This window comes from Corapipo altera, unplaced genomic scaffold, assembly GCF_003945725.1.
Source record: "Corapipo altera isolate COAL_440 unplaced genomic scaffold, ASM394572v1 49, whole genome shotgun sequence".
In the NCBI taxonomy this organism is placed as follows: domain Eukaryota; kingdom Metazoa; phylum Chordata; class Aves; order Passeriformes; family Pipridae; genus Corapipo; species Corapipo altera.
The window spans coordinates 18,806,032-18,826,325 of record NW_020884879.1 but is presented as its reverse complement, the minus strand read 5'-3'; the positions used below and the strand labels follow the sequence as shown (position 1 = coordinate 18,826,325).

General features: G+C 37.5%; 1 protein-coding gene and 1 long non-coding RNA gene across 8 annotated transcripts in view; one reads left to right on the top strand and one right to left on the bottom strand.

The window, feature by feature from the left end:
* Positions 1-20,294, bottom strand: part of ZFHX4 (zinc finger homeobox 4) — a 149,556-nt gene that overhangs the window by 5,005 nt on the left and 124,257 nt on the right. For all 7 annotated transcript variants that reach the window (XM_027638582.1, XM_027638587.1, XM_027638588.1 and 4 more), the window contains 4 exons: positions 14,197-14,330; positions 13,849-14,049; positions 11,291-11,408; positions 5,056-10,452 (listed from right to left, as the gene is read on the bottom strand). In XM_027638582.1, coding sequence (XP_027494383.1) covers positions 5,056-10,452; positions 11,291-11,408; positions 13,849-14,049; positions 14,197-14,330 — 5,850 coding nt within the window. The remainder of the gene's footprint in view (positions 1-5,055; positions 10,453-11,290; positions 11,409-13,848; positions 14,050-14,196; positions 14,331-20,294) is intronic.
* LOC113944913 overlaps positions 1-20,294 on the top strand; it is a 71,404-nt gene that overhangs the window by 27,426 nt on the left and 23,684 nt on the right. The window lies entirely within an intron of this gene.

Sequence of the window (20,294 nt, the reverse complement as noted above, 5' to 3'; positions counted from 1 at the left end):
GCTGCTGTTCTCAGTTTACTTGAAGCATGCAGGCATGACGTCCTCCACCTTATTAAAAAAAGCAACCTGAGGATGGACTGGTTCTGTCTGGAGGGCGCATACACACAAGAAGTATGCCTCATAACTTAATGGAAGAAATCTCTGTTTCAAGTGCCAGATATAGTGCAGTGGCTGGTAACAGTCTATTAAAAAAGCAACTTCTGTGAGATGTGTAGTTGGGTCAGAAAATGAAATGATGGCATAGGGTAGAAAAGGCGACTGACTGTAAGAGGCTGTACATTGCACCCATTGTCATTTTTTTCAGGCAAGTAAGGTTGCTATAGAAAAGAGCACACAAAGTGTGTCATGCACACAGAACTGTAAAAGCGAAGTTACATCAGAAACAGTCTACTAGTACATGGAAAAGAGAACAATAAATTCAGGTTCTGTAAGATGGGAGGAGGTTAGATGGGTATTAGCCACGAGGAAGCACTAATGGAGTGAACAAGAATAACGTTTAAATCATCAATATCCAGGTGCTTAGTATTACTTAAAAATAAAACAATTAGGATTCAAAGGGAATAATTATCAGATTTAAGAAAGAAGCCATTTAATGTTTGTCACTGTGTCATTACTCCTGTTTAATGGTAGGGGAACACTAAGGAGTTAAAATGCATTGTGGGCACAAATTAGATAGTACAGTGAAACAAGTCACAAGAGTTATAATTAAAAAGTGGGTAATTGCCAGAGTTACTGCACAATAACACTGAAGATACTATTACTTGCCCCTGCACTTTCAACAGGAAGTAAGAGGCAATTGTGTGTGGAGCCTGTTGAAAATATATTAAATGATAAATAGTGTAGATGGAAAACACGTGAATGATGCAGTTAGTACGAACTGCTGCCCCAGTTCTTTCATGGTTATTTGGGCTTGCCACCTACTTAAGAATTTTCTGATTTCTTTTTATTCTTAACCTCTTCAACCCTCGTACATCATGTTGTCTTCAGTGTAGTCACACTGATGATGCCTAGAGAAGCCAAGATCTATATTCCAGATATTCTTTTAGTTAAATACACAAATTTAGTTAAAATACACAAAATTCAGTTAAATATCCAGACAGCTTGCAGTGGAACAGCAAAATCCATGTGCTTTACTGCAAGTTAAATGTGGAACTGAGGGTTTCCAAAACTAAATGAAGAAAATCTGATGAAACTAATATTCCATTTCCAGACATGAGAGATATAGAATAGAAAATTCATATCATGAACAAACATTCTAATCCTGCTAACTCTTTTAAGTGACTATCAAAGAGGAGAGACTCCTCTTTCACTTGGAGGAAATGGAGGGCTAAAAATATAAAAATGAAGCTACTACTAGTGGGCCAAAAGCAAACAGAAAACAGAATTTAGTGCCCTAATAATATGGAAAGTAATTGCTGCTGAATCAAATTTTTCTCTTGATAAGATTTCAAAACCCACTAAGTACATATTACTCAGTGATGTGTGTATTCTTGGAAAAAGCTGTTGTGAATCTTCAAGGCAGCCCAGGCTTAAGTGATGTGCAAAGAACCTATGGTAATGATGATGACATTAAAAGGTTCATAGAACCAGTATTAATAGCTAGAAGCAAGATGAAGCACTAGCTTTCTGCAAGGGATCACAGGCAAGAACACAAAGCTTAGAAGAAAAGAGAATGTGAATTTTAAGAACAGCTGAAAACAGCAGGTAAACTCTTCTATCTACAGTCACCTAGAAAATAAGAAGGAGTTTGAAGAATAAAGATGAGCTGGAACTAAAATTCTGTATGAATTAGGATTCCACCAAATAACTCCTTATTAGGCATTATGCTGAGCAAACACAGCAGTAATTTTGAGACCTTGCTCAGCACTTGATGCCCACAAGATGGTAAAATTACATTATCTAGAGAAATGTATCCCGCAGGTTAGAGAATTGTGACATATAATCTCAGAACCACACAATAATTCTGGCATTAAAATCTCCTTGTTTTAGAACAAAAAAACCCAAATTTAAAGTTACTCCAAAATGAAGATATCTTATTTTGCGAAATCTAATAATATTCATAAATAATAGTCCATTTTAAGTCCATATAAAGAAAATAAAATTAACTGTAGTTTCAATAATTCCATCTTTTGTGAATTAATATAATATTCAAGTGTTCCACATCAAACCTTTTCTAAAAGTAAATATTGCATTTTTAAAAAGCATCGTATTTTGCAAAATTTAGCTGGATTTCCTGTATTTTGGAAACCCATAAAAAATACTAGATGCATAAACATGAAAGTGAAATGTCTCATAAACTTGTATTAACCAGTGAAACTTGTCATTTAGAATTTCTCTGTCTAGCATGAGTAAAGAGAATCATAAAAGAGAATTTTAAATATGAGGTTTACAATTAAGTTTCATTAGTTCCCTGTCTTAGCAAACACATTCTTTCAAAATAAGGATCTTACTAATATTAACATTGTCCCTTAAACAAACACGTAGGACAGAATGGATGGGCTTTGCCACAGTAAATACTGTTACCAACCCTTCAAGCATCAGTGAAAAACAGATAAATATTTCAATATAAAGTATCCCAATAAGGCTGCTTCTGAAGTGGGTTTGGGTCCCACAGAGAAAAAATTGCACACTTGCAGTGTAACACACAAGAAGTAAACTTGAACTATAAGATAGTGAGTCATAAGGGAGTTGGCTTCAGCAAATCCTTCATGTAAAGAATGATGTAAAACAATTGTCCTGCTAGCTGAAAATATACATGCTGCTAGAAGAACTGTAGCCAAAGAAATGTTTGCTTGAAAGCCTGCTTCCAAAAAGATACTTCTTAAATGATTCTTAGCATCAAACATAAATGTGAACTATCAGACATAGTAGGGTAGAGAAGAAAATAGAAATGGGTTAATTAGGTGCAGAAAATACTAGTATTGAGCACATACCGGAGCACATCTAAGCATATTACTGTTTTTCTATGATGAATGATTAAAATAATCTCTTTTTTTTTTTTTTTCCACTCACTATGACTGCTCCATTATGTATCATTAGGGAATGGAGATTTATGCATGCAAGTGTTTGCCAGGCAACAAAAGGGGGATGTAGGGGCTATTTAGCATATGGCAGAAGAAGTTAAAAACAAGATCCTAGTAGCTAGTTTACACAGCGGGCTTTGCCCACAATGGGCTAATTAACCTTAAGAAAATGCAAGATGAAAGAGGGTAAAAATCCATCTCAATTGGCAGTGCACTGTGCATGCTATGATACTAATGATTTAAATTTATCTCAAAAAAAGATATTTTGTGAAAATTAGAAAATGTTAAAATGGAATTATTATGGACCAGTTGGCCGGTAATAATGCCTTTTGTGTTATTAACACGACATTTACAGACTCTTGAGGCTACATTGGTACTAGTGAGTTAAAGAATATTAAGGAATATTTCCCAGATACTGAAACTAAACGTTCTCTAAAGTGAAACAGTAAGAATAGTCACTGACACTTTTTGGCCTGGGCCAACTAGCCTTCTCTTAAAACCCTCAGCACAGCGAAGAAGCTATCATGGATTCATGATCATCCCCCAGACTTCCCGTTTTTGAAACTAAAAAAATATATTCCCAAGTAAATTTCTTTTAGCAGTATAGACAAAACCTGAGTCTTCTGGAGCTCATTTTACCTGAAGGTCAATCTAACCAAAACTTATTTAGGAAAGTTATAGAGAAACCATATCTATAATTTTAATGAACAACAACCAGCCATTTTTTGGCCCAGGACACTATATGCCATTAAGAAGGAAATACAGCAACTTTATATTTCCTTTATATGCACTCTCTGTGCCAATAACTGTTTGACAAAAGCCAGAAGGCATTCAGCCAGAGACTACATTGTGGAAGGAAAGCCTTTCTGATCCAATGAAGAGAAAAACAAGATGCTTTGACCACCACTTAGGGAAACAATAACATGATCATCATCAATCAAAGCAAACCTGGGTAGCAGAGAAGACATTGCTACAGTCTTAGTATGTCTAATAACACTGGTGATTAAGCCTCTACTTTACTTGCCAAAATGTGTTACTTTCTAAAGCAAAGTTTAGAGATCAACAGCAAGTGGAATTATTGGATAAAATGAGGTGAAGGGTCTTAACCAGTTTCCTAAGTCTACTGTGTACATATTTGTTATGAATGTGCAAAGTTAGAAGATGAATGGGAGAGCTTCAATCTGCAAGGCTGCAGCCACAATCTGCAAAATTGGAGCCCAATACAAGAAATAAATTATGTTCATTCTTTGAGGACTAAACAAATCATACTGCAGAAAAATTGATTTCTTAACATCGGCGAAACCTATTGCAAGAGGAAGTGCTTCCCAATATGAGCAAAAACCAGAGTTAAACGAGAGCCAAAACAGTCAGTGAAACAAGAGTTACATGTTCAGTTAAAAGTGCAAGCGCTACATGTCTGCAATGACTTTTATAAATTCCTGGAATGTGGATTACAATGAAACTGACATTACAAATCACCTTCAACAAACCCCTTTTTATCTTAGCAGGCAATTATTCAGAAATATAATAAAGGGTCCTGGCCAGCATTTTATTTTAAATATTTATTCTGGATTAAACGACAGGTTGGACTGGTCTAAGGGGTGGACCAAATGCCCAATGAACTGATAACGTGAGAATCTATTTTGTGCTTTATCAGATGTTACTTTATATATTTGCATATAAAAATGTACATACAAAATTCTAATCCAAGTTTTTACTAAAGGAGCATCATTCAAAACAAACAAAAAAGCATAACAATGCTATAGTTATATTGCTTTTGAAAAAAAACCTAGAATGGGCTAAAAACATTGTTGTCAATTAATTTTCTTTTTCTTTGACGAATCAGAGATATCATCCAGTCTACAGCAACAATTATGCGCTGAGTACACCTCATAGCAGTACTTTTTAGCTAATCACACCAGTTTAACAAGCATGATACGAATGCATAATACGCTGTGTCTTAGAAGGGGATGGTGACCATGCAAGATGATCAAATTAATAAATTGAGAAAATCATCCCCTTATAGACTTACTGTTTGAACTTTGTGGAAATCCAGGTAAGGAGGATGGACCATTCATTCCAGGTAGAAGAACAGGAGGAAGGCCAGGGAGTCCTGGATAAGCTGCTGGCAAACTGATACCATGAAGAGAACTGCTGTCCATCATGCCTGGCTGCTGTACTGTTAATCCTAGCACATCAGTAGCCTTCTTTATGCGATCCAATTCTTGCTGTGCCATCAGCTGTCTAACTGTTGTAGGAGCTAAATAATCTTTCTCCCGATCTAGCTGACTTCCCACAGTTTCTCTCACTTTTGTAATATGTTGTTTGGAAAAGATATGATCTCTTATGGACAAACGTGCAGAGTATTTCACACCACATAGAGAACATTCTGGCTTTGTCCCATCAGGTCCAGTCTGATTTATCATGAATGGCTTCCCTATGTTAATTTTGAATTTCTTTTCTTTAGCCCGGGCATTCTGAAACCAGACCTGGACCACACGTTTGGGCAGCCCAATCTCATTCCCTAGCATTTCACACTCCTGCATTGTTGGAGTCCGGTAGTCACTAAAGCAAGCCTTGAGAACTTTAAGCTGAAGGTTACTCATTTGTGTTCGGAAACGTTTGTGGCCTGGCCGATCACTGTTTTTGGATTTAAAGGGATTGCTAGCTCCAAATGGGTTAGGAGAACTTGGATCAGCTATGCTTGAAGTTTCACTGCGATCGGCATTATCATCAGGGTCATCAGTAATGTAGTAACTTTGGTCGTGATCACCATCTTTTTCACTGAAGTGTATTGAAGGGCTTGTTAGGGAAAAGAGAAATTTATCATCAGTATTGTCATTTGTAGGTGTAGTTGCTGCTTTTGGTAGTGTGTCACTCACAAGTGGTTTTGGTTCTTTGGGGGGTGATGTGGGCTTTGCATCCCCTGAACTGCCAGTTGTGCTTTCCATTTCATTGTTCCCCTCATCCCCTGTTGTGGCATCACTAATTGCTGTATTAATTGATGAAGTCTCATCAAAGTCAGTCTTGTTTTGATCGTATCCAGAGTCAGCAGGAGGAGCATTCAAATTTTCTATATCCTCACTAGACTCCGCTTTAAAAGAAGAAGGACTTAAAAGATTCTTAGGTGACATTTCTGCAGTTTTGCTAACAGGGGTTGATACAGTGGAGGCTAATTCATTTTCACTTGATAATTCAGTTTTTGCTAATGACAGTGATGGGTAATCAAAAAATATGTATTTTTGTGGACTTTCTCCTCCATCTTCAGTTGATATCAAAGGACTTGGAGGCAAACTATAACCGGCCTGTTTCCCTTCATTCCAATGTCGAGAGCGAATGTGACTTTCTAAAGCTGATTTTGCTTTAAACAGAGCTCGACAAAAAGGACATCTTTTATGGGACTGGGCTGGACCAACTGCACGGAATTGTCCCTTTCTTTCTCGGGCTCTTGTGTTCTGAAACCAGACTTGTACAACTCTCTTTTTCAGTCCCACTTCACGTGCAATGTGATCTAGCATCTTTCTGGTGGGGTTGGAATCCAGTAGGTACTTTTCATACAGTATTTCCAGCTGCTCTGGAGTAATTGTAGTTCTTAAGCGCTTATCACGATGTTGATCTTCTCCACTGTTTCCTCCCTCTTTCTCACTACAGTTATTGTCTTCTTTATCATCTAGTTTTCGTTTCAGGGAACCAGAAACTGTAGCGGGGTGTGTCGTATGTGATGAGCCAGTTTGTGGTGGCATCTGAGCAAGAGAACTATTAAGCAACTGTCCAGTCATCAAAGGATTATTTGGGTCAAATATCATATAGGGCATATCCATTGGTCTTTCTAAAAACTGTGAGTGAAGAAATTGGTTTTGGGCTGCTAGGAAATGCATGTGCTGGTGCTCTTGCCAAAGTTCTAGAGTTGGAAAGGCAACTGTACACTGGTCACATTGGTACTGTAATAACTGAGGAGGTAGACTGTTCTGTAGAGAAGTCATTGAAATTGGTAAAGGACTGGAAGGAACAGGTGTGGTTTGTGATGCAGAGGGAGGTCTCCCTACTATCTGTGATTGCTTTTGCTGTTGTGGTTGAGAAGCTGAGGGCTGAGGGTCAGAAGAGGTCACTGGAGTAGACTGTACTGGTTTGGCGCTTTGGGAAGTTGCATCTGTTTGCTTAGAGATGGCTTCATTTTGTTTTGGTTTTTCTGTGGACTCTGGTTTAGGAGAAGCCTTCTCAGGTTCTGGTTTGGGTGATGGAATCAAAGGAGTACTAGAACCAGAGCCAGAGCCTGCTGCGGTGACTGTCAAGCTTTTTGATAAGTCATTTTGGCCAGAAACTGTACAATTCTTATACACTGTTTGATCAGAGGCATCCATAGAGTCTTCAGTTTGGCTTTCATCTTGAGCATCATCGTCTTCGTCTTTATAACACTGCTTTTTCTGGTGTGTAATCAAATCGAAGATCCTGGGAAAAACCACACTGCACTTTTTGCACTGATACTGCATGTTACTGGTTCGAATGTAACGCTCGTTTGTCAGTTCCCTTTTCTCGTTGTCTTTAGTTTCAGCTTGATTTTCATAACTCTTGCGGGCTTTTTGTCGTGCGTTTTGGAACCATACGACAATAACTCGGGTAGGTAGGTTAAGTACAGTTGAAAGTTGTTCAATTTCATCATCTTTTGGATAAGCATTTGTGTCAAAGAAGTCTTGGAGGACACGAAGCTGGTAGTCAGTAAACCGAGTCCTGGATGATCTCTTGCTGAAAGACGCATCAGACTTGTAGGGTTCTACAGCTGAAGGCTGAGGATCTATTCTGATATCTTCCAATACTGTTATAGGAGGGTTGCTGAAGTTATATGGAGAATCTTTATTTCTCTGTCGTTCTTTAAACAGTGTATTACGAAACCAGTGCTTGATAACTTTCTGTGAAAGACCAGATTTCTCAGCCATTTCTTGGATTTGCTCTTCACTTGGAGAATTGTTAATATCAAAATAAGCCCGCAAGATTTTTAACTGGTCATCTGTGATTCTTGTACGTGGACGCTTGAACTGAGAGTGCCGCAGGAAATTGGGGTCTAATCCCAGCTGCTGCTGACAAAGCTGGGTAAGATCTGCAGATAAAGTATCCATTGGTGGCAGCTGGAGGGCAAGTTGAGGAGGTAGTGCAGGATGTTGCACTGGCTGCATCATAATTGGAGGGAAAAGTGGGAGATCAAGTGAAACGGGAAGCTGGACTTGAGGTGGGGCTGATGGTGGTGGTGGTGGAGGAGGAGGTGGTGGTGGTGGAGGAGGCGGTGGTGGAGGTGTAGGTGGTGGAGCTTGCAAAGGCGTTGGAGTTGTGTTTTGAATTTTTCCAGCCCCAGCTGAAGAAGGCTGAGAAGGAGTTGGAGGAGGAGGAGGAGGTGGTGGTGGTGGAGGTGGTGGCGGAGGTGGTGGTGTCTCTGGAGAAGATGGAGAAATTGGATAAAGCTTGTCATACGCCTCCCTGTACTGTCGGGCAAACTTTTCTAATGCTCCATATGGAAAAAAATGTCCATGCACATGTTCTTGATGACTTTTCAGAATAAGAATGTTGGAAAAGAGCTTACTGCAGGTTCCGCATTCCAGTTTGTCTGTGTTTTCACCATCACCAGTCTTGCCTTTTTTCTGCACTTTTTGTCTGTTCTCATTGTATTGGATAACTAACTCAAATCCAAAGTTCTCCAATAAAGCCTTGGCTGCATTCCCCCTTGCTCCAGAAGCTATTCTGGGTGGTGGGATGGCTGGTTCTGAGGATTTTGGTTTCTTCATATCTTTGTTTTCTTTTAGTCCTTCATTCTCATTAGTAAATTCTTGCTTTGGCTTCTCTTGTTTTTCAGAAGCTTCTTCTGACTCCTTAAATGATGGCATATCCTTTATCAGCTGGCAGTCAGTACTTACTAAGTTATTTTGCTCTGCTTTCATCAGCTTGCTGCTTTGCTGCTGCTGCTTTTGTGACTGAATTTGGGGCTGGGTGGATTGATACTGTTGTGCTTGTTGTTGCAGTATCTGTAGCTGGGTTTGGCCAACATGGTGCTGAGTTTGTATCTGCTGCTTCAAATCTTCTAGCAGTGACCCTGTCATACCAGCCATTCCAGGCATACCAAATGTGGCAGAACCAGGCAAACCCAGATCTGGACTTAAGCTAAATTCTGTCCCAGGTATATAGAATGGGAAAAGGAACTGAGGCTGTTGAAATTGCAGCAGTGCTTCTGGTGTCATTGGAAAGTGAGGCAAAAAAGCTGGATTTAAAAACTGTGGTTGAAAGAATGCAGCTTGTTGTTGCAGTTCATGCTGTAGTTGCATTTGAAGTTGTGCTGGTGACTGGGGTGGGTGATGTGTAGGCTGAGCAGAAATTAATTCAGAAGCTTGCTTTTTATTTAATTCTTTGGCATCTAAATGTGTTTCTTTGCTGTTAACTGCTGGTAAGCTCATAGATTCTAGCATTCCTTGGCTGGGGCTATTAACATTCCCTGCTACACTATTTCCACTACTTATATTACCACTTGGTTCTAATTTTGCAGCCCTTGCCTTTGTTTGATGAAGCACAGATCTCATATGGATTTCCAATGTAGAACTTTGGCTATATGCAACATTACAAATGCTGCATTTGTAGGGTTTGTTATCAGTGTTGCTGTTGGTTTCTTGAGGGACAGGACTTGATGCTTCCTGCAAAACCTTTTTGAGTTTATGTAGATGGGACACTGAGTTATAGTGAACCAAGAGAATGTTCTTTTGGGTGAAAGACTCTTTACACACCGTACACTTATATGGGCGAGATGGATCTAGAAATTTTTCCATAGTAAAATTTGGCCCTTTTCTAAAAGGTAAGGTCCGCTTTGGTTCTGAGCCCATATCATCTGGAATAGAGCTACTATCGCTTCCTACAGGACTTGCTTTACCTTCCTGGTCCATCTCATAATCTCTTTCTATTTCCTGTTCTAGTGCATGATCATCTTGTGCCATACTTTCACCTTCTGCCCAGAGTTCACCGTTGACAGGTAAAGATGCACACAGCTGCTGAAGTTCAGCTTCATTGAGTTCAGGGTGGCCTGCTTCCAAGTGTTTTTTTAAAGCCTGGAATGTACGGAAGCTACGTTGGCAAAGGCTACACATGGTAGCTGCCCGAATAGCGTGATACTGGGAATGTATCTGAAGCTTCTGCATAGTCTTAAAAGCCAAGCTACAATGGTTACAGCGGTACTTATAGACATGGCGGTCAGAGACAGACAGCTGTTGCTTCTTCTGCTGTTCGTTTAGCTGATCCGTCATAGAGTCAGTGGTCTTTATATCTTTACTGCTGTTCTTATTCCAATCTGGTGTTTCAGTAGATTCCTTAGGTGGCTTCTGTTCCTCAGTCTTAATTTCCATTCCAGTTTTTGATTCATCGATCCCAGGGGTATTCTTCTCATCCACAGGACTTTCACCTAGTTAGAGAAAGTGAAGTGTCTTTTACACAAGTAGAAGAGAAGAGTACATAGTATTCATTTTAATTTCTTTTTCATCAGGAATCAAGAGAGGCACCTCATATGCCATGTGTTGGTTTAGCAAAATATAACAATCCAATCTTGCCCCAGAAAATAAAGCAGACAGGACTAACAGGATCTAAAAAAAAGTAATAAAACCCACAAAAAATGATCAGACTGGCAGTGGCAGCTGGCCTAGGAGTGGCACAGGGCTTCTATTTGTCAGAAGGTAGGAGTTTACTGGTACAATGGGAACATCAAACAAAAAAAGCAAATAAATAGTAGGAAAGAGAGAAGGAGTAAAAATGGGGACAAGAGAGGGAACAGATAATTAGAAAGGAGGGGGAAAGTGGTCTGGGAAAAGACGGAGGAGCATGCTGTGACAGGTAGCAAAGTTTGCCAGTGCAGAATACAGTAAATGTTCAGGATCAGAAACTTACAGAAATGGAAATGCAGACAAAATCACTTGCCTAACATTCCCCATTGATGGTGAATGTGACACTCTCTTTTAGGACTAGGTCTTATTTGCTGGTTAAACAAGGAGGATCGTATCTTCAAAGTGGCTAGGCACTGATGCTTAATTTTAGCTCCACCAAGTGCAAAGAGTCTGGCATACATGTGCATTCTAGCAGCCCTGCACAGGTGCAGTCAGCCAAATTCAGACCCCTTGTTACATTTATCTTTTTATCTCCATGGCTATAAGCAAGCCAAAAAAAGATTCCCTTTACTAAGAAGCAAGTAGTTTACTTGCAAATTGCCCATACCTAGCTCTTACATGTCTGGGCTTTTTCTTGCATACCTGGATATTTCCCAGATCCCTCAGCTGTAATGGTTGCAGGTGTGTCACGTTCAGATTTCTCTGAAGCAGCTGCTGGCAATAGCATACTATTGGGCATCATGACATCTGGTACAGGAACCTTTGAAAACCAAGAATATGGTATTACTACAGAAAAAGTCACACTATTTAATACAGTAAGAAACATAGTGAAATTATGAAACAGCAACAGTATGAAATTATAACTCAAAAGATCCACCATATCTGGATGAAAGACTGTCAGTACTAAATCAAGATCCTGATTCAGTCCTTGATAATGGTTTCTGACAGACCACAAATCCAGAGCATCGTGTGTCGCTTGGTGGAGTATCAACTCAAAATAATCCACAATAAGGTGATGCTATAGAACTACATATGCTCAATATTTCATTAGTCTCAATGTCACCACAAAGAAGACTTTGCTGACGGTGTCAGGGTTGTCGGATTTATCAGGGGAATTTTCCCCAGATGTCCTCCAAAGACAGAGATCATGTTGAGATATGGTCACCAGTCATTTCCTGACTGAGAGCATTCCCACTTTGCTTCACCTGTACTGTTTTTTACTCAAATGCTGGATCTTCCATGATCTTTGAAAGAAAATTTTATTTCAGTACAGAAATAGCAACTTATTTCCATTTAAAATCAGATTTTTCTCTTTCTTGACTTCAACTGGTTATTTATCTTCTCAGACTGCTCTACCTGTTGTGTTATGCTTTCAAATTATAGACAGAAATCTTTGCAGGATATACTCTTAGCCTGATACTATTCAATTTAGCTAAGTTGACATGAATAGTTGTTCAACACTTCATGTTTTCCTTTTGCTTTGATCTTTAAGATGAATTTGTATCAGAAATATAGGATTGTCCTACGAAGACTTAGCAGGACTGGGTTTAGATTCCTGTTCTGCCAGATTCTGCCTAAAGGACCTTGGGTAAATCAGTTTAGACTGTGCTGCAGCTCCTCATCTTTAAGAGAAAGACAGTATTTCCTTCATACAGAGGTAAAAAGAATATTCATAGAAGAGATTTTTGAGTTGTAAATAATAATAATAAAATAATAATAATGGCAGCTACACTCATTACGAAGTATGAGTAGAAACATCATTTGTTCCTCTTTAACAGTTTACTAAATTATTTTAAACCTTCATTAGGATACATAAGAATTTTATATCTGTCTATCTATCTATCTATCTATCTATGTAAATTACCTTTTGGAAAAAAATCTAGACATTAAAAAAAAATGTGTTTAGCATATTTGTAATTTAAACATGGCATTAGTAACATCCTCTCAGAGGACTAATGGCTTTGAGTTTACTTGAGAGAGAAGGATTTTTTTAAAAAAATTATGTATAGAACTGTAAAATGTCCCAGAGAAGAAAACTTTGCTATAAATGGTATTTATTTTGTTGTCAGAGGGTTCAGTTATAGACAGGGCATATTAGTGTTAGTATCTAGGGCAATTTAAATTATGCAGATTATATTTTGAAATCTCTTTCTCTGGGAAGCAAGACTTTTTTTTGCCCTCTCAGAAACAGTTGGACACCTCCCTAGCACCTGATGAGGAAAGATTTCAAAGTTGTCCCATTATTAGCATAGAGGGAATCATGGAGAACTTGACAAGAAAGCTGATGCTGCTCAATATGGAGGGGGAGGTTTTCCACATCTTTCCAGTGTCCTAAAAGGGTCTGGGAAAGTTAAATTTCTACTGCATTTTCCTTGCAGTGGGCCAAAATTACGTGGTCTGTCAGAGCTACAATTAGTAGAAAACCAAGGAAAAGAAAAAAGAATCCTCAAGTGTGTATTTACTCATCAGCTCTAAGCACAAGGAACCCTAGACCTTCCATCAAGAGCTCTTTTAATTTTTCTAATGTTTTTTCCACTTAACTTGGGAATGAGGTGGTAGAACTACAACCATAACCGTATAAATGAAGGAGTCATCTATGGGTACAGAAATAAATCTGTGGCTCACTAGGATTTCCAAGTGCATTTCCTTCTAAAAAGGCAAGACAACCAGAGTCAGTTTGTCTTAGGAGGTCAGTTTTCTAACTGAATTTATGCTGTAATAACAAATATTTACTAGACCTGATTGTGTCTTTACTGACATTGTTTTGAATGGTTGTTTTAATTGCTATTTTACAGTGAATTTCATGTAATATAATGTGCAGTCAAGCTGTACACGGGAATTCTATGTTTAGGAACTACACTCCATGGGGAATTCCCATTATTTTACAAACGGAAGTCACAAGACTTCTGAGAACTGGATATTATTAGACCAAATTTACAGGTAGGCCCTTAGAGACATGGACTGGTTTGACTTTTCCAAGGTTAATGTCAATGAGGAATGACGGGTTTTCTGCATCTTTGAAATCCACCTTCAGTCATTTTGCTGAGAGATATCAGTCATTGGGTGAGTTGACAAGGGAACCTAATAGACCTGACCCACTCCCCTGCTCAGGCTACCTGACTACTATGTCACAACAAACACATTGCCCAAAGGCCTAAGTATATTTCTGCAGCATGTGCATCAGCATTTAGAACACTTACTGTCATGAGCAGTTTCTCCACACAGTCAGGGGACACACTGTGCAGATGGGTTAAATGAAGCTGGAGATGCATTTTGTTGCTGAGGACATCTTGGCAGAGGGGGCAGCAGATAACAGGTTGCATTGAATGCTGTGACAGGACATGCATCTGGATGCGATTTGGGTCCCTACTATTGTAGTTACAATACGGACATTGATAGAACTGAAAAAAAATCAAATTAAGATGCAGGCTTATTAGTCAGTGCACTTTTTATAACTTGCTGATATTGCTATTTTAACAGCATATCATCTCTGTTTCATTCTTGAGTTATTTGAAAGAATGCAATTAAATTGTTACATTTCCTTTTACCTGCTCATGACAAAATTTATTGTCCTCTGGAGGCTTTGCTTTTTTAGCTGCACCATCCTCTTCTTTTGCCAGAAGAAGCTGTTGCGCCCCTACCACAGTGTTCACTTTTGGTTCCTTCTCTGGTGTGACTATTCCTGTTTTGAAAACATAATTTTTAAAAACATGTTTTAAACTTTAAAATATCCTGGTTTACAAAGAGGCTCTGACTTCAAAGATCTGTACTGTCTTTGAGGGTCTTTTTTGTTTGTTTGTTTTTTAAATTCTGAGAAAAAATAAAGTTGAATAAAACAATTCTGGTAAGCACAAAGGTGAAAATACACTTTTATCCTTGATGGAGACTCTATAAATACATTTAAAAATTGACTTTCCTCTGCTGTTTAGATAACCTTAGGTTGCCTTTAAAGATTAATCAATAATGTTCTTTCTTTAGCAGCTCAGTATGAATTTGTGTATTACATTAAAACAAATCAGCTTTTGCTCAAAAATCCTGTTTTCCAAAATAATTAATTTGCTGCTGTTTAATTACCCTTTCTCTTTCCTAAACTGCCTGAGCAATATGATTATTGTGCTGTTTTGATAACTCCTGCTTGGTTACAATTCTGAAGCTAAATATAGTGAGGCTTTAAAAGAAATACTGTGGAGAATAGGATTTCAGAGCTAACTTAATATTAATTATACACAAAGATCAGTCATTTGGGATTGCTTTAGATGTTTACACTGTGAATTTTTATAGTCTGGTATTTGTGATCAAAACCAGAATATAATTGTTTTCTATAGATAGTTGTACTACTAAGTATTAAATACTATATTTAATATTATGCCTAAGCTAGCTGTGTAATGTGGCCCAGTCTTGCACACATCAAAGAAAAGAGTGCAATTCTAATTTCCCAGTCCATCAGAAAATTCTTTCCAACGTCAATTTGCCAGATAATCTCTTCTGCTAGGCTGGATATTACAAGAGCATTGGGTAGGCATGTCACATACATCTCACGACAAACACAAAACCTCATTTACCAACCATTCCAATCTCATCATAGTGCGGCATCATCTGACCTTTTTTCTGCTGTTTATTATGAGTATTTCTAATTTTAACTTTCAATTTTCACCATCTTCCAGTCAATTTGCAACTAAATTATTTCCAGGGTGAGGACACTATCACTGGACACTGGGTGCAAATACATCTTGAAATGCAATGAAGCTAAACCATTGATTGCTATCAGACCCAACGTAAATATATAGTCCGGGGGTAATCTGATTGTATGCTGTGCATGAAGATTTATCTTGATTTTTTTCAATCCACATAAGGTTCATATAAATGAACAAATTGCACCTCATTGCACAATAACCTAGGATTAATTTAAAAATAAGGTCATGGATGTTTTGGCAACAAAGTAAACATGAAAAAAAACCCACTTGTATTTTTCCATAGACAAAACCAAGAACTTTTTATTATTACTACTTTTATACAGACTTTGTGCATATTTGATCTTACAAGGGCAACATTAAAGAGAAGCAAAATAAGAAAACAGTTTTCAAGGTAAATGCCAAATCCTCATGGTAAAATAATAACCAATTGAAACTGAAGGGCACTTTTAAAAAAATCACAAAACATATGACTTATATATTAACGGTTATTTCCCCACATATTGATTTTCATTCCTAAGTTCCTAATTATTTCTTTTGGTCTAATTTAGACCAGTATTTTTTGCATGTTCTAGCTCAAATTAAACTTATTCCTGTTGTATTTCCCTATTTATAATAATCAATTTGTCATAATTGGTTTATTATCTGAACAAGTCACTTTTTGGAGCCCCCTGAATTTTTACACTATCAGAAAAGGATCCTGGAGGCCTCTTTTAGATTGCTCAGTAGGTGCTGGGCCAACAACCTGAAGGACTGCCTATGCTTAAAGGTAAAATCTAAATGATGCAATCTCATAAGGCGCCACTTTATTACTCACTTTGCTTTGCTATAATAGAGTACTCCCTGGACTATCTGCATTTACGTATTATTTAAGTGTCTTAACTGTGAGAATTACAGGAAGTAAAGAAGTGACATACTGTATTAACAGAGAAAGGTTGTTTCTCAGGTTTTAGAGGGATAGGTTCAAATTATTAACCTCTCTTCATTTCCAGCTGTCAAAAATGTCTAACAGTTGACTACTGTTTCTTACCTTTATCATATGTTACTTTTAAAATGTCCCTTTTTAAAGACAAATGTGACGGAATCTCAACTGTTGTAAACAGATACTGTTAAACCGGAAGCTGAATTTAAAAAACCAAATGAAAGAATTCTGTCTTCTCTTCCCCTCATCATGCTAGATTATTCTCAATAGGTTGTTACAGAAATTACAAACCAAATTCTGCCACAAAATTTACTTGTGAAAATGCACTGAACTGTGTTTTGGCAGTGGTATTTAACTGCTAGTGAAATTTAGCTTGAAGTGCAGTCTGTGTGTGCCTGGGCACACACAAGGTTAATATTACACATCATCTTCCACCACAGGATGGAATAATTTAATTACTTCAAAGGGCCTATAATAATCATGAAACACATAGTTCTTGTTTCTATAAAAACAAGGGGGTTTTCTGGTTAAATTTTGTTTTGCGGTTAATATAATAAAACTCTGGAGTTATAAAACACTGTGCTGGGGTCAATAAATGCATAACAAAGCAGAAGTTTTTACTGTGTTTACTATGATATTTATATAAACTGTTGAAGTTTACAGAGGCTTTGTTGTTTTTGTTGTCGTTGTGGCTCTGGATTCATTCAACCCCAAGCACTGTTACTCATGTGACTGAAGTTACATCTGGCCAATAGTAATGTAACTGAGTCTGTGACTTATAGTGAGCTTTGGAAAAAAAAAAAAAAAAAAGGGGAGTTGATTTTGCCCTGTGGCATAGGGGAGTCAATTGCCCCTGCACATAGTGAAGTCCAAAGCCCCCAAGCCATAGTTACATGACAAAATCAAAGGAGTTCAGCTCCTTATGCAATGGTCTAGCTACTACAACTCGATCCTTCCTCTTGCTATATCAGTGCTCGGCTTTCCATGTTGTATTTGCTGTTTTAAGGAGCTTCTGTAGGGAGGCTGAAAAAAGTCGTGGTCTTATAGAAAGGAGGAGGAGAGAGGAGAGAAAATATCACAGTCTTGAGCATGCTGTGTGGCACTATTTTCATAGCTAGATGTTCTGCTGGCATGCCATTCTTACTAGGCAGTTGTAGGAAAAGAATAAATCCAGTTGTTATTCAGGTTTTAAATACACACCTTTTATTCTTGAGACACGTTATTTTTAGGAGGCTTTTTTTGCAATTTTGCAATTCTTTTTATAATCTAAAATACACAGCTTATTTTAGATGAATAATGCAATTTCAATACATTTAGCTCAAAAAATAAGTTTAATTATAAATAAGTGCCATGAAATAGACTAGTCAAAGATTGCCTGTCGGTAACAGAATTATTTAACTTGTGTAAATTGCTAATATAAAAATGACACAATTCACTGCAATTCAGATGTCATCACCTTTGTAATATTTTTGAAACCCGAAAACAAAAATGTTTGTGTGACTAAGAAGATGGAGAATGTTAAAGAAGTACAGAAAAAAAATCCTGGAAAAGCCACAACAAAACCACTGTTTTCTTATTTATGAATCTTTGTATTTGATAAAGATTGCATAATTTAAGACTTCTGACACATCAGATGATGTTATTCAGCCTCAAAATAATTCTAAAATTATAATTACTGGTAGAGTATTCTTTCTAATTAGAGTAGAATGAAAGGATAATTTTCATTGCAATAATGAAGGTTAATTTCCATCCTTTCTCATGTTTACTACCTTATTAAAAAGTGCTCCCCTTACCCATGGCAGAGACATATTACATTTTCAATGCAAATGTATTAATCTGGATAAATTCCATATTAATTCTTGCACTGCACAGAGCTGTAATTTGGATTATAATTAATCTAAAGTGGCACTAGATTTAAATGACAATATAAATGAGGCATTAGTAGGCTTTTCTATTCTGAATGAATATTCAACAAATATAACTTGCATATTGCCAAGTCTCATTTTGAAAGCTCTACTCCTTGAGATAAGGTAAGCAATACAGCACAACAGCTTACACAAACATACTGTTACTAAATACATGTTAATCCTTTCTAGTCTAATAGATTCTATGCTAAAGAGGGGTCACAACACTTTCCTGTCTAACTTGTTAGTATTGTGATTAATTTATTGGTTTTCCCGAGATTTCTTTGGCAAGACTTGGAACACTCAATTCATGAGAAAGCCCAAATTAACATTCAATTATATATAAGCAGTTATACACTCATTAGAAATACTTGTCAGCTCAATGAAAATTAAGATGATAGTCGGAATGTTACATATGCAGAATTAATTTAGATTAGGAAAATAAAAGTTTCCAAAAGATTCAGGATTCTACAGCACAAACTATTTTCTGCAAAGCACAAAGGCAATCATGTATTTCAGCCCTTATTTTTATATGAATCTTACTGCAAAGTTATTTGTGTAATTGCTGGCACGGGAATGCAGAACAATTATGCTGGTTTTTTGTAGTGCACCCAGTAGGCATCTGGATATAGGTTTGCCCTAATTAAACTTGGCCCTTATGAATGGTTAATCCTGATGGAATTTTGAGAATTCCCCTTCAGTATTTTTTTCTAGATTCCTTTTTTTTTTTTTTTTTTTTTCTGGAGCTTTAATACCTCATTCTTTCTTGAGCAACTATAAATGGACCTGCCTAAGAAAAAGAGAGGGTTGATAAATTCCCTGAAGTGGTTCACACTGTCCCCTAGGTAAAGTGGACAGTAGGAAATGCAGGCTGCCAGTGGCTGTCACCCCTCTCCTGGGGAGTGTCCAGGCCAGCACCTGGTAAGACCGCACAGGACGACCTATGTCAGCCTGGAAACATGACTTCACTGTGCTGCAGACAGTTTTTACCAAGTCAGAGAGCCAACCAAGGGGAATATATATTTTAATCCACAACACAGTTTCTTGCTCGACATCATCCTTGTCATCATTGGCCTTCCCGCAGTCTCTTGATCTCAAAAAATAAAGCAACTGAAGAGCAGTAGAGGTTGTAAACTGCAACGGCTACTGACCTTAGCATGTCAACAAGCAAACTTAAAGGAAGCTTTAATCTTTAAGCCAGTCTTCTGAATTGACCTGGTATGGAAAGGACCACCTATAATATTTTTTGGTAATAAATCCAAAAATGTTTAGTATGTAAAGAGCAAATTGCAGTATGGGAGAATTTAGGTGTTAGAAACTCAAATGTAAAATGATATTTTCTCTACCACTGTATGTCTTTACGGATAATACAATCTCCTTTGTATGCTGCTGTCATTGGCATACAAGGAAAAGATATATGACTACCTGAAACTAATAGGCTTCAACCTGTTTCAGCACTTCTTCTGCTTCAGTGAATCCAACATAATGTAACTAGGTATAGCGTGCGGCAAAAGTAGCCAATGTAATATTCATTGTGACCACAGATTTCCATCTCATACATAAAAAGCATGGGTGAAGTCACATATTTGCCAAATCAAACACAGAAAAAGCCTTGGGTATCGTATCTACACCAGATGCTGGCCCTGGGTTTGTTTGTGCACAAGTAAATGTCATGACATAGGGGTTTTGTTTTCAAAGACAGTAGCTTTCATTACTGGGCCTTGTCTATTCCAGGAGATCAAAATTACCCAACCCATAATCCGTTTTCAATGATATTTCCTCTTACTTAGGCTGAATCATCTGTAAACTTTTTCACTGGATTTTGTGTATTTTTTTGAAAATGCTTCAAATAAATGCCCAGGAAGAGGCCAGATTCTTGGGAGTAACTGATCAGAGAGCAAGAGCAAAAAATAATAACAAAAACCCCCACATTCTTTGGGTTAAAAGGGGGGCAAAACCTGATTGAAGAAAAAATTCAAGTGGTACCTAATCCTATGCTTATGAAAAATTAATATGCCATCAGAGGAATCACAAGTACAGCTAAGATTAATGAAAGGCGCTTAAAAAATTACAAGCACACAAACTGATTTGATTAAAAAATAATCTCACTGGTCGTCCTGTAATATTCT